Genomic DNA, 15,547 nt, shown 5'->3' on the forward strand with positions numbered 1-15,547 from the left:
GTAAATATGAAACGATTTATGTTATTATTAATAATTTTAGATAAAGAATTATTTGATATATTTTAATATCATATTCATTTTCTTGTAAAATCAGATTTGTAAATGAATTAGTGGTCCAGAACTGGGCCACGTTCATTTCAACGATTCATGTGATGGGCTTCTAATTTAATCACTAGTTTTTTTTCTAAAAAACAAAAAAAATTGTAACCTAAAAACTCTAAAATCTAAAATATATAAACTCAAGAATTTTGTAATAGTTGAATTCAATCAATTTATTTTCTATTATTTCTCTTATTTCTAATGAAATAAATTGAATTTATTGTAACCTAAAAACTAATTTTGAAATAAAATCAAATGATGTATAATTTTATAGGGATTAGTTTGATTTTTTTAAATTGCAAATTAATGTTCCAAATGAAATCTTATAGCTAGCAGTTTAAAAATTGGATTATAAAATTAAATATTTTTAATCAGTAAAAATTATGGTCAAATAATTAAATTGAACTTCAAAAGTAATAAAAATTATAATATAATCTTTAAATTTTGTTTGATTAATAATACAATAATTTGATTTAAAATTATCTTTAAATTTTTTGTAAATAAAATCTTATAACTACGACCAAACTTTCTATACATAAATGTTATTAACATTATCTATCGGCAATATTTTTACTAAATAATAAAAATAAATTATTTTAATAAAATAAATTTTTAAAAATATTTTTCATATACATGTTATATTTTGAAAAAAAAAATCTTCAAGTAAAATAAAACCACTCAACTAAAATCAGATTAACCCAATACAAAAAATCAAACAAAAGCAACCACCCAACCCAAACTCAAACAAATCGAACCAAGCAAACTAACAGGCCATCGCCTCCTTACTCCAACATCTCAGACACCAAACAGAAGCAAGAAAAGTTTCATAGAATAATAAACAGCCAAACCAAAGTGGAGTAAAAACAACATTGACCAAAAATAAAGAGAACAATCATGCAACAAAGAAAGTAGCCCTTCACACAACCAATAAAGACGGCCAGCAGCATGAGCATAGATGGGAAACTGCAAAGCTCAATCAAAATACGACCAATAGGAGCGATATTCACAGGATTCATCAGTGCAATATTGAGGTGTCAACATCACTTTAATAAAATCTCTTTCTCATCGTTGAAGTCAAAATCCTGAGTCATGTTCAACATGCAACTTTCCTTAAAATCTTACTTTTTTTTCGATAAAAAAAATATTACTTCTTTACCCTCTATTCTCTCTCTTCTCTTTCTTTTTTAATTTGTCAATAGATAGTAGATTCATCGATGAAAGGCCATTACAACAAATAAAAAAACCTAGAAAAAAAGGACTAGATTACAGGCAACTTAACATAAGGAGCCCAACAAAGTACAAGAGCCCAACCCAAAAACAGGAGCCCAACTCATAACACAACTCTGACTAGAGCCAACCCGATCCAGACCTAGAAAGAGGGAAGAGCTTTGGCCTTCTCTATGGCATTTACAGATTCAGAGTCCAAGATGAGTGGGTCCGTGAATGTCTCTGAGACGCTTTCCCTCTTCAGACCCCTCAAACGAGAAACATTAGTCGCCCTTCAAATTCTGATCTTACATATTCAAACGAAAAATAAGCAAATACCAGCATGCAGGATCAAAGAATGTTACAAAAGGAAACTGGGCCGAAATTGAGATATTAAGGCAAAATAAACTTGATTATTATATTTAAGTAGAATATATTTATATATAGTTTTATCGAGTATTTTAGAAGAAAGTATGCGTAATATACTGTTATTGTTATAATAGAAAAACACGTGAGTTAAGAGGGAGTAAAAGAGAGAAAATTTTGAAATATCTGATCGATTTCAATCCGATTATTTTAGAATAGTTATCTGATCTAATCATTTTGGAGTGATCTTCTGATCGTTTATTAATTTAGTTATTTTAAAATAGTTATCCGATCCGGTCATTTTAAAGTGATCGTTTGATCGCTCATTTATTTCAGTTCGATTATTTTAGAATAGTTGTTCGATCTAATTATTTTGGAGTGATCGTCTGACTTGATTTATTTATTTCAGTTCGATCATTTTAAAATAGTTGTCCAATCTAGTTATTTTGGAGTGGTCGTTTGTCTTAATCTATTCGAGTGGTCATTCAACATGATCTTTTGACTTGATCGTCTGTCTTGTCTGTTTTTAGGTGATCGTCCAATCTAATTTTTTAAAATAGTTGTTTGATCTGATCTGATTGACTTTTGTTTGACTTTGAATCGTCCGATCTGATTTTAGAATCATCGTTCAATCTATTCAATTTTCATCTAATTTTGAATGGTCGTTGGACCTCTGGAGTGATCTTTTAACCTTTTATTTATCACATGACGAGGAACACCTTCTTAAAATCCATTATCCAGCAAAAGAAAAATAAGAAAAAAGCCCTATATACACGTAGCTCAAGCTATGCTAGTTGATGCGGCTGTGTTGAAAAATGCTACGGTGATATAAGGACTTTATATAGGAACAATTTTTAAAGTACCTCGGATATTCTTGTGTTGTCGTTGGCCTGTGCTGCTCAACATATGAATGAATGAATGAGATATATATGGGAGACTTTTACCATTGTGTATAATTTTATATTTAATTAATTAAAAATAAAATTATATTTTACACTCTACTTATTAATATTGTGATAATATGTTAATTTTTTAATGGATAAAGTCATAAAGAGTAGATAAGAATAACACGCATACACTTTAAAAAACCTCCTCCATCTCTAGATAAGTTATAAATTTTCAAAATTTATTTATAAATTATAATAACAATTATAATAAAAAAATATTAATTCTAATTATTTATTATGAAAGCCATGAATGCTAAAAGAATAACTATTTCATTTTTAGTTAATTTTTTTTTAATGAAAATGGGTATATATTTTATTAAAATTTTCATTTTAAAAATTTTGTTTATGAATTTGATTTTAACTTTGTAAAACTGAGATTTTTCATACATAATTTAGAATTTTTTGCGAAAATAAATTTTGAATAATTATTTCAGGTATTTTTTTATAGAATTTGTTTAGAATTACAATAGAATTTAAGTATAATAGGACAAAAAGGATTTTAAGTATAATAGAATAAAGAATTCTAGATATATTTAAAGTATAAAATTAATTTAAATAGTAAATTTAAAATAATTATACTCATTTTATAGCATAATTTTTTATTTATTTTATAAAATTATTATTTATTCTCGATTTTCACATTTTAATAATATATAAATCGACTTTTATAATTTTATTTAACTTTATTTTTTAAAAATCTTTAAAAATTTCTTTTAATATTTAATAAAATTATATTTATATTATAAGAGAATTTATTAACTTTTTATTTTTTAAAAAATTGATTAGTTTATTTTGTTTTAAAATTACTTAAATTAATATTTATATATTTTATAAAATTAAACCCTTTACTTTCAAAAAATTGTTAATTGCTTTTCTTTTTAATATTTATATTATTTAATTTATACAATTTTAATTATTAATATATTATTTAATTTTTATAATATTAAATACCAATACTATTTGATCTCTATAATTAAGGTTAAACAAATTCATTAATGTTTTGATAAAAAAAAATTAAATAATTTAGCTGTATAAAAGATAAATATTTTTTAATTAAGTGAGATTTTTTTATAGGAGTCTATAAAAACTCAAGAGCTAATAGGAAGCCTCCCATATTGTTTTTATTATTATTACGGATCGAGGGAAAAAAAGAAAAGCGATTGAAGTCGAGAGTACTGTCACAGAGATCGGATAGTAGAGGAGGAAGAAGCAAAAGAAGAAGAAGAGAAGATGAAAATTTTCGTTAAAACTTTGAAAGGCTCTACCTTCGACCTCGAAGTGAAACCTGAAGACACCGTATGCTTCTTTCGTACTACTTGCTATTCTCTGTTTGCTGGTTTCTATGATTCTTGTTCATTAGGGTTTTTTCTCTTTCTTAATTATTGTTACTTGCTAGTTTCTCAATCCAATTTGGAATAATTGGAATTGAATTGAGATTCGTCAGTGTTTGCTATAATTACCAAGGCCGCGTGTTTGGACTATTTTTGTGCTGGTTGAATGGGTGTTTAATTGGTTTAGTTAGCGTAGCTGCTCAGTGAACTTGTCTCTGTTAGGATATTAAGGGATGTCGGGGCTGATTAGGGTTTGGACTGTGTGGTTTTGTAATTTATATATTTGAACTTTGGAAAATTTGACGCATCATCTGTGCCTTGCTCTTTGGAGCTTTGGAGTTAAAATTGATTAGATTCAAATTGCCTGACAGTAATTACGTGGAAAGCCTAACAATATGTGTTATTAGGGGACTGTAGATGTGATATGACTCGAACACTTTTGATATGTAGTGGGGTGTGTTATTGTTACCTGCACATCAGTTATTGTAGCATATACATTGTTGGAATTTGGTGTTTGTAACTAAAGAATAAAGACTAAGGAGAATGGGACCAAAACTGCAGCTGTTTCTATCAACCCAAATTGCTTAATATAGTAGCATGCGTATTGTCCATGTGACTAAAGATTAGGAAAATATTTGGGTACAGAAGTTCAGAGGAGTTTGTTTCAATCATCTTTTGTTTTGTCATTGTTGGTACAATATTTCGTTATATTTTCATTTATTGCTATTATTTCTAGAGCCACATTCCACATGTGATATATTGGTCATAAATGTGTTATAGCTGATATTTGTTGCCTATTCTTCAGTTTAATTTATTACGACAGTTAAATACATAGCTATTTTTTCCAGATTGCTGATGTCAAAAAGACTATAGAAACTACTCAAGGGGCAGATGTTTATCCTGCTGGACAACAGATGCTCATTTATCAAGGGAAAGTCCTTAAAGATAACACAACAATTGATGAAAACAAGGTTGCTGAAAATGGTTTTGTTGTAATCATGTTAACAAAGGTGGGATCTCGTATTAAATTTTCGAGAATTATTTCACACTTTTATATTTTTAGATTTCTTTATCATCTGAGAGCTTCTGTATCTGTATATACTCATATTTTCATTGTCCAGTATGCAGTATGTTTTTTGATTGGGCGTAAGCAATTGTGTTGAACTTGATATAATGATACTTGGTAGTGCTGTCTGGTGTGATTTTCCAGCAAAGTCTTTCTTATTTGTATAATTTGATTTTAGATTATTATATTGAAATAAAATAGCACCCGTATTTTTGACTTGCCCATTTTCTTGTTTTCATGAGCTATAATAATACAATATATTGGAAGTTACCTTATTTCATGTGGTTTCATGCAAAATTAGGTATTCTTATTAAAATCCCTTTATTGGCTACTTGATAAGCAGTTAAGCACTTTCCTGCAATACTTGCTCTCTCTCTCTCTCTATGTATATATATAATATACTTGTTGAACTTGTTACCATTCTCATCTTATTCTTCTTAGTTATATGGGTGTAGAGAAAAATTCATGTATCTTTCATTTGATTTATTATAATTGAACTGGTTTCTTTGGATTTAATCTGAATACTTTGGAAATGCCAGAATAAGAGCTCAGCTAGGGATGGTTCAACTGCATCCACTGCTTCTACTACTAAGGTAACGACAGTACAGTTGTTTTTGGTGCTTTTGTACAATCGCTGCTATGAACAGTTATTGGTGCTAGTTTTTTATGTAATTCTTCAATTGTGTGCACATAGCATTGCTGTTGGTTGGAATGTAAAACTAAAGCTCCTACTTCTATGTGGTCTTCCTGCACATAACATTATGACTTACATTGTTATGTAGGCACCTCAGATAAGCACCCCACCTCAAGCGCCTGTACCAACCTCATCACCGTAAGTCCGAGTTCCCGGCCATTTCTGTGCATATTGCTTGGTTCATAAGACATTAGTCTGCATTCTATTCTGATCTGATTTTGATTGTTTGTTTCAATTTCAAAGGCCTGCCCCTGCCCCTGCTCCTGCCCCTGCCCCTGCTGCTGCAGCACCTGGTCCTGCTTCTGCTCCTGCTCCTGTTTCATCAGCTAATGCTACGTCTGTATTTCCCTTTTATTTCTCCTTCCATGAGATTACTCCCATTTTTTCCCTAAAAAAAATATTTTTAATGTTTTTGCTTTCTGAACTTCTAAAATTACTTGTTATATCAGGTCAGAGGCTGATGTTTATGGTCAAGCAGCATCTAATCTGGTTTCGGGAAGTAATTTGGAGGGAGTAATCCAGCAAATTCTTGATATAGGTGGAGGGACTTGGGATAGGGATACTGTTGTTCGTGCTCTTCGTGCTGCTTATAATAATCCTGAGAGAGCTATTGAATACTTATATTCTGTGAGTACATTTCTTTATAGCTGTCTTTTAGTTTATAAAGTTCCGAGTTACATTTTGTAATTTTTTGTTTAAGATTATGTTGGATGTGAAAGTATGAAACACTCTCACAGTGAGAGGTATGAGTTAAGCTATTTTCCAAACTGAATACTGTGCTGGTTATTTGGATATTCATAGCAGAGGTTGTCTTTGGTAGGCCATATTGCATTATAGTGCAGTCAAATTCCTGTTGGGATTAAATGGAAAATTTGATTGTGTTAAATTGCATTACAACTTACGAAACATAGCCTTAAATCACAACAGATGGCTGAAGCGTGTTGCTTTATTAGAAATGCTATTATGTTGCAATATTTGTGTTGTTGGTTTAGCATTGCTAGTGAAGTTTATGGCCCTGCACTGGATGTTATGTCATCTGATATCTGATCTGTTCTGGTAGGTTATTTGCATTGCAATAAGCAATTTAGTTTTATATGCATCAAAAAAATACCTTTGTCCTTGAGATTATTGATTAGTTGCTAACTATTAGCAAAGTAATTTTTGTTGTTGCTGATGCAACTGTTTTCATTTTGCCTGTCCTAATTGGCTCATTATTTTTTTGCATGGATGTGCAGATACTAATTTGACTACAAATATTCAAGTCCAAGATTTTGATGCGAGTGTATTTTTTTTTTAATTTTTAAACCTCATGTATTTTTATGTTTTCTCAGGATATGTAATTTTTCTTGATTTGATTGCATTGTCAGGGTATCCCGGAAGTTCCACCTGTGACTCCTGTCCCTGTGAGTGGGCAAGTTGCAAATCCTCCAGTGCAACCTCCGCCACCTGTGCAACCTTCACCTGTTCCTTCCACTGGACCCAATGCTAATCCTCTAGATCTCTTTCCACAGGTATTTGATATGCATTATGCACATCAATCATTGATATTGTTCCAATTAAATCTGCTGCTTCTTCCCCTTATATTTCTTAAATCTGGTTATTGTTGGTTGCCTTTCAGGGCATCCCCAACACAGGTTCAGGTGCTGCAGGTGTGGGAACTCTTGATTTTTTACGGAACAGTCAACAGGTTCCAAACCCACTTTTTCTTTTCTTTTGTGATTGATTCACGCCGAAGGATACTTCAACTTTATAACGTGTTGTTCATTGTAGTTCCAAGCATTGAGAGCTATGGTGCAGGCTAACCCACAGATATTGCAGGTTAATAAGCCCTCACTCCCTCCCCCAACCAGGTCCTTATTTTTTTCATTTGATAAGAGCTCTTATTTATAATATTTATTTGCAGCCTATGCTTCAAGAGTTGGGGAAACAAAATCCTCATCTAATGAGGCTTATTCAAGAGCATCAGGCTGACTTTCTTCGTCTCATCAATGAACCTGTTGAAGGTGGAGAAGGGTAAGATCTAATGTTGGTCATTTGGTAGAACCAGTTAAGCATTCAAGTCTTGTTCTCATTTGTTAATGCGCTGTAGGAATATCTTGGGGCAGCTGCAAGCAGCTATGCCACAGGCGGTAACAGTTACACCCGAGGAACGTGAAGCAATAGAACGTGTAAGTTTCTCCTTTTCTTTAAAATTAATTTCTTGGGGCATGTTTACTTTTTTAGAATACATGGGGAAAGATCAGATTACTTCTCGGCTGCTTGTTGACTTCAATCACATTAGCTTTGTTACTGGGGATGGTTACGGGTCTCTGGTTGTGGTGTAGGGGTGGAATTGATTTTGATATTTATTTTATTTGTTTTGAAGTAAATGTCACCTTCTGAGCTTTTTGTGTCATAAAACAAGTTATAAATGATTATTGATGAAGATCGCATTACTTCTGTAATTGTCATCTTTTCTTGTATCATTCATGATGATTATTGATGGCCACTTCATTTTGCGTCTCTCTTCCTTCCACATTTATAATCCAGCTTGAAGCAATGGGTTTTGATCGGGCACTTGTATTAGAAGTGTTTTTTGCCTGCAACAAGAATGAGGAGCTGGCTGCCAACTACCTTCTAGATCATATGCATGAGTTCGAGGAATAATTCTTTTTTTTTTGGAAATACTCTATCCCTTTTTTTCCCTCCTCCTTTTTGCCCCCTATATGTTCGTCAACTTCATTTTATAGCAAAGTTTGGAGTCTGGAGTTATATAATTTGTGAAGTTTCTAGACGAGAAGCTAAATGTAAAATTCCTTTCTCCAGTTTTATCCCATGTTAGGAGCTTTTGATATTGTTTACATGCTTGGCTCGGTAATTTGCTCTCGTAATGTATACCTGGACTGGTGATCCCATCAATCAAATACGCTGAGGTTTTACAGAATTGTGGTAATATACTGGTTTTCATAAATTTGCTTGGCCTGGGAAAAAAAGCGTTTGTTATTTATGAAATATACATAATTTGGTGAATTTTTTTAAACAAGATAAGGAGTGTATCTATTATTTTGGAATTTATAATATTTATAGTAAAGTTACTATATTTAAGAGAGATGATTTCTTAAATTACCATGATCATTTAATTCTGTACATAAAATTACTATATTTACTCTCATTATTGGACAGCTAAATTATTATCAGGAAGGCGAATTAAATCATATTCAATGGTCGAGTTTGATCATGCTGTTGACTGTGACTGCTGACATTTTTCTTACTTCTAAGAAAATATAATTAATATAATTAAATTTATTAATTTAATATTTTTTAATATACACTCTACACATTTCTTCATTACTCAATTATTGTTACTATGAAAGGTTTTATTTTAAATTAATATATAAAAAGAAAGGTGACCAATAATTTGAAATAGATAAAAAAGAGAAAAATATATATCTTTATGGAATGGACAGAATAATTAACTTACAAATTCCATCCTCATAAAAATAGATTTGTATTTTTTATTCGGTATAAATTTGCAAGTCATTTTTCCTTTTCAGACAATATTATATTAAATATCTTTTTAATATATTTCTACTTAAATTGCATTAAAAAAAATAAAATTTATTAGTTTTCAAAATAATTGAATAACGAAAAATTATGAGCAAAGTGCATATTATGAAAAATAATACAAAATTTATTGATTTAGCTATATTAATTATGTTTTCTTAATTTATCATCTTGTGGAATGGAAAAATATTAAATTTTTGTCTTTTATCAAAATTGTATATTTTTTAAAAATATTTATACTTTATAAAATTAAAATCTTTATATAGCCATTTATTATAACCTTAAATACTATTTAATTCTTATAATTTTGCAATTTAATTTTTATAATTTTAGTTTTTTTTTTAAATTTAACACAAACATATATATTACTAGAATAATGAATGGTGGAGGAATCAAATCTGCCATGGAAACAACTGCCCTTCCTAAAATGACTTAGAGATATACTAAAGTCGTGCACAATTTAATATTATGAAAAATACCAGCAAAATAGGTGAAATTAGAACTAGAATTTTGCGAATTTTCTCTTGAAGCATCAGAATATCATGCATCATTTTGTAGAAAAACAAACAAGATGCCGGAAAAAGGCTAATTAAATTTAATGCAGATGAGAAATGTGCATTTAAAAAATAAATGAACCACATCCTCCTCATACTCTTCACAAACTAGGTAGCACGTTGGGATGTCAACCTGGTGTCCTCTCAAATTCAATCTCATTGGAAGGATATTACGACACATGCGCCATACCACGTCTTTAACCTTTCCTGCTACTTTAACATGCCACAACTTCTTCCACGATGACATCAACAATGGTGGAATAGCAGTAGCACAACCTTGCGGTGATGTGAGCTGCCAATAGCCACTATGCACACTATAACACCCCCGTTGTGATCCAAGCCACATCTATGTATCAGAATAAACATGTTTACTCAAGGGTATGTGTCCCTTCACACAAAAACACTATGAAAACAAGATAGGTTCCATGATCGGAATAGAACAAACACATGGATTATTAAGGCATGGCAATCAAGGCTTGCTCTGGATATTAGTAGATAAACCATCTCCAATGCGTCAGCAAACCTCCTTAATTCAAAAATGCTCCTCCATACATAGGCAGGGGAATGGCTTAATTCTTCATTACTCATTACATAATAAGGCACTGTTTGGGCAACAGATTTGAGGAGGATTCTTTACCTGCCTTGAATAGTGAACGACGCTTCCAGCCTTGTAAACGTTTCCAAAACTTCTAACACTAAATATAACAAAAGCTTAATTTTATAAATATAAAAAACTTTTATTTTACTTTTAAAATAAATAATTTTAATAAAATATAAGAAAGAAATCAGTTCCCATATATTTGTGGCACTTATTTTCCTGCTTGTGTCATCTCTTGCGTCACTTTGATTCCAGCTCGCCAATAATTTTCACTTCCAATTTCCAAATACTTCTTAGAACCCACGTTGGCTGTCCAGGTCCAACTTGTTTTTTTTTTTTTTTTAATATTCACCTTCAAAGCTATTTTCGTATTAATTTTCTATATTAAGATTAAATTTATTTTACAAATAATTATATTTTTTTACATTATCTTAGTATTTTTAAAATAAATAGATTTAAAATATTTCACAACGAAATCAAGTCCCAATTAGTAATTTTAATTTGTTTTCAAATTTAATATTCTCACTAAAACTCATTAAATTATTTTTTCTAATAATTTGTTCTATTAAAAATAAATCATGTGCCCATTTGAAATAAAAATAAGCAAATATGTATTTGTACGGTAAATATAAGATAGGTGATGCTGGTTTGGTATGGTTGTATTTTTTTTTGTAGAGAATAAAATTTGAAATTTTTTAAATTTATTTAAATATATTTACATTTATGAGTATAATTGTCTTATTTTTACCTGTTTTTTCGGCGCTTATTGGATCAATAGCCTTCTCTCATTTTTTATTTTTTTAAAATTTGTGAAGTAGTTGAGATTTTTCCATCCTCAAAATATACGTGAACATTTAGATAATTTATTTATATATATTTAATAAAATATTTATTTTTCTCAAAAATAAGAAGTATATATAATTATTTAATTATAAATAATTATTTAATTGCACTCCGAATCTTAGTCTGGTGGAAAATGTATCCTTATAGTCTTGAGAGGTCTAAGGTTCGACTTCCCCGACCCCTATTTTAAAAAAAAATATAATTATTTAATTATATATATATAAACCAACCAACTGGATTGAATAATTTTTCAATGACACGATTACACTTTATAATTTGTCTTCTTGTGCTTAATTTCTTCTACTCCAATCATGAAGATAAAACACCGCCCAATCTTTGCGGGATCATTTATTCAAAGAAATTTAATTAAGTAATGAAGGATAAAGATGTATAAATTTCCTATGATTTAGTGACCCAAATTTGCATGATTGCTACTATTTTTAATTAGCTCTAAATAGTGTATATATAGACTATGTATACGTACAGCCCATTTTCAAGCTTAAGACTTTGGCTCTAATGGAGCAGAAGAATATGCAAGCAAAACGCAGCCGTAGAGGGCAAAAGGGTGGGATTATCACCATGCCCTTTATCTTGGGTAAGCTCCTGTTCAGGCCAAGGAATATTCCTTTCTCCTTTAATTTCCTTTTCTGGGTACTAATAATTTTTGTAATTAAAAACTTTGTTTTTAATTTAATTGTTATTATTTTTGGTGTAGTGAATGAAATTTGTGACAAGCTGGCAGTGGTGGGTTTTGGTACCAACATGCTTAACTACTTAACAAAACAACTACATTTGCCATTAACAAGAGCTGCTAATACTCTCACCAATTTCAATGGAACTGCAAGCTTGACTCCATTGCTTGGAGCCTTCATAGCTGATGCATATGCTGGGAGATTTTGGACAATTACTTTTGCCTCCACTATATATTTATTAGTTAAGAATCTCTCATTTTCTCATTAATATTAGCTCTCACTTCATATAAACACTGATAAAATTACTTATTACTCTAATTTTAATGTGATTAGGGAATGATCACTTTAACAATATCAGCAACACTGCCACAGCTAAGGCCACCACCATGTCAACCAAATCAAGTTTGCCAGGAAGCCAATGGAGTTCAACTTGGAATTCTCTATCTCTCTCTTCTGCTAAAATCTCTTGGATCTGGAGGAATTCGGCCCTGCGTAGCTGCATTTGGGGCAGATCAGTTTTCTGGGGAAGATCCAAAGCAAAAGATGACAACTTGGAGCTTCTTTAATTGGTACTATTTTGTCATGGGAGGATCGATTCTGTTGGCTTCAACTGTGCTTGTTTACGTTCAAGATTATGTTGGATGGAGTTGGGGCCTTGGAATTCCTACGATATCTATGTTTCTGTCAATAGTGATATTTGTCGTTGGGTACCCACTCTATCGAATTTTAGACCCAGCTGGTAGTCCATATACGAGATTGTTACAAGTCACTGTGGCTGCATTAAGGAAAAGGAAGGTTTCTATGGTTTCCGATCCTAACTTTTTGTACAAAAATGAGGAGCTTGATGCTTCTATTTCAGCAGATGGAATGCTTAATCATACTGAACAATTTAAGTAGGTTTCAGTTTCTGTTGCTGATATAATGCTGCTGAAGATTACCCTGATTGCTATACCTAAGAAAATCTCATTTCTGATGCCATGCAGATTTTTTGACAAGGCAGCCGTCGTAACAGAAGAGGAGAAGCTCAAACCATTAGAAAGGCCAAATCTATGGAGACTAAACACTATTCATAGAGTTGAAGAACTGAAATCTGTGATCAAAATGTTGCCGATAATGGCTGCTGGAATCTTATTCTTTACGGCCTCTGCCCAACAGCATACATTCTCACTACAGCAAGCCAATACTATGAACAAGCACCTTACAAATTCCTTCCAAATCCCTGCTGCTTCCATGTCTGTGTTCACTTCAACTTCCATGCTCGCTACAATTGCTTTATACGACCGTATATTTGTTCCTTTCCTTCGAAAATTCACAGGGCTCGACCGTGGAATAAATTTCTTGCAAAGAATGGCCATAGGCTTCGCCATTTCAATATTAGCCACTCTGGTTGCTGGATTTGTTGAAGTGAAGAGAAAACACATGGCATTGGCCAGTGGGCTTACGAATAGCAACAGTACCACCTTTCCCGTATCAGTTTTTTGGCTTGTGCCGCAATATAGCCTTCATGGGATATCTGAGGCTTTCATGGCAGTGGGACATTTAGAGTTTTTCTATGACCAGGCACCAGAGAGCATGAGGAGCACAGCTACTGCCCTGTTTTGGACAGCCAATTCTGCAGGGAATTATGCAAGTACACTTCTGGTATCTCTTGTTCACAAGTTCAGTGCTAGGCCTGATGGTTCAAATTGGCTTCCTGATGATAACCTGAACATGGGGAAATTGGAGAACTTCTATTGGTTGATCACATGTTTGCAAGTTGTAAATTTTGTTTACTACTTGGTTTGTATAAAATACTATACTTTCAAGTCTCTTCAGGGACCAAGCATTGAAATTGGTGAACCAAAAGAGGAAATTGAACTTGAGAGTCAGGCTTAGGAGAAATTTTATAATACAATAATCAAAGAATAAATTTTACTTCCCCAAGTTTCTTATAGAAAGAAACTCAATTTCCTCTTAATTTTTGCATGTCATTTTGTCTTTGTATAATTTTTAAGAAGGGACAGACTTTCGGCAAAATAAAAAAATAAAAAAAATTTATAAAAGTAATATATTCATAAATATTAATCAAAATCATAATATTACTGAAGTAAGTATTCTTAATAATAAAAAAAATAATTTTTTTATATTATAAAATAATATCTTAATTTATATTATAATCTTAAGAAGCCCCTGCTCATTAACATTCTTTTTATTTAGATTCATCTAACACATGAAACTTGTATTTCTTTTTATATTCATAATAATTTCACTACATTTAGTAGGGGAATTTTAATACTTTGTATTTCTTAAATTTAAGTCATAATAATAATTTTTTAATATAAATCATTCTCCATTTAGTCTAATTCATGAAACTTGAACTCATATTTTCCTAATTTTATTTTTTTTTCTTTTAGAATTAAATACTCTTGAACTGAAACCCATACTTTTCTAACTTTATTTTTTAAAATTTAAATAATATAATATATTTAATGGCGAATCCAGAAATTTAAGTTAGAAGTCTAATTTAAATAAGTGAATAGAAAAAATAAAACACATAAAATAATTATATATTAAAAAAATTTATATAAAAATTAATAATAATATAATAAAATTATAATGATTTACCTATTAAATTTATATTTTTTAATTTAAATTTTATTTTTAAAATTTAAATAGTCCATATAATCTACTAAATAATATAATATTACTAATAAAATAAAATTGAATACTCTTATTACTAAAATAAAAATTTTTTTACTATTTGAAATATTGTAACGTTGAAATCTTGAAGATTGAAAATAATAAAGAACGGGATAGGTTAAATATTATAATATAGTTAAAAATAGCATAAAAATTAAAACGTACTAAGAATTTATTTAATAAAATAACTAAAAAATTTGAATTTACAAAATATAAAATATTTTAATTAAATAATTTTAAAATAAAAATTAATTAATATATTTTCTAAATTTATGGAGAGTTAATTATAATTTTATTATTTTAAGGTAAAATTATTTAAATATTCCTAAAAAGTTTAAAGATTGTGAAGGGAGTCATGGTCCGTTGGCCGCTGAATGAATATCACTCATGAAACTTATGAAATCCTTAGAAGAAAAAAAACCTATGTAATCCATGCTTTCTTATATATAAAATTTATATTTTAAAAGTTAAATACTTTAATTCAAAAAACTCATGCGATTAGTCAATTCTCTTAAATAGTTACAACATGGTAATATAAAAAAAATGCAAATAATTAATTCTAATACAATAAATAATATAATTAAGGGATTAAGAAATTATTAATGCATCCCTAAAAATTTTGGAAATTTAAAGGGTCTAATGCCCCTTGGCCTACATGTGTGTACCCCTGGCTATAAGGTGTTGGAAAGAATCCTCTGCCATGATTGTAAATCAATCAGTTGTTGGAAAGAATCCTGTCATGATTGTAAATCAGTCAGTGATCAAATCTTACCATATTTAGCATAACACGATTCTAGGACATAATTGAGGGCTCAATCAAAGGTCTAATTGTTCATATCATGTACTATATAAACTCTGTAACTTACTACACAAGAGGTAAGAAAATAAAAACAGTTTTCTTCCTATAATCTCAAGATGGTATCAGAGCA

General features: G+C 30.4%; 2 protein-coding genes across 3 annotated transcripts; both read left to right on the plus strand.

Annotated features, from left to right (window-relative positions):
• Positions 1 to 3,726: 3,726 nt before the first annotated feature.
• LOC110618042 (ubiquitin receptor RAD23c) lies at positions 3,727 to 8,632 on the plus strand. Of its 2 annotated transcripts, none has more exons than XM_021761056.2 (12): positions 3,727 to 3,914; positions 4,798 to 4,959; positions 5,555 to 5,608; positions 5,798 to 5,848; positions 5,960 to 6,045; positions 6,159 to 6,336; positions 7,077 to 7,220; positions 7,328 to 7,396; positions 7,480 to 7,527; positions 7,613 to 7,722; positions 7,799 to 7,877; positions 8,239 to 8,632. In XM_021761056.2, the coding sequence occupies exons 1-12, from the start codon at positions 3,849 to 3,851 to the stop codon at positions 8,353 to 8,355; spliced, it is 1,164 nt and encodes a 387-aa protein (XP_021616748.1). In that variant the 5' UTR covers positions 3,727 to 3,848; the 3' UTR covers positions 8,356 to 8,632. The 2 variants fall into 2 exon arrangements, with proteins under 2 accessions (XP_021616748.1, XP_021616747.1); XM_021761055.2 differs by having other exon boundaries at positions 3,728 to 3,914; positions 5,798 to 5,847; positions 5,953 to 6,045.
• Positions 8,633 to 11,574: 2,942 nt separating this feature from the next.
• Positions 11,575 to 13,872, plus strand: LOC110618258 (protein NRT1/ PTR FAMILY 3.1). Its single transcript, XM_021761395.2, has 4 exons — positions 11,575 to 11,842; positions 11,963 to 12,180; positions 12,273 to 12,832; positions 12,923 to 13,872. Exons 1-4 carry the CDS (start codon positions 11,764 to 11,766, stop codon positions 13,812 to 13,814), a joined length of 1,749 nt encoding a protein of 582 aa, XP_021617087.1. The 5' UTR covers positions 11,575 to 11,763; the 3' UTR covers positions 13,815 to 13,872.
• The last annotated feature ends 1,675 nt before the right edge of the window (positions 13,873 to 15,547 follow it).

This window comes from Manihot esculenta, chromosome 6 (genome assembly GCF_001659605.2).
Source record: "Manihot esculenta cultivar AM560-2 chromosome 6, M.esculenta_v8, whole genome shotgun sequence".
NCBI lineage: Eukaryota > Viridiplantae > Streptophyta > Magnoliopsida > Malpighiales > Euphorbiaceae > Manihot > Manihot esculenta.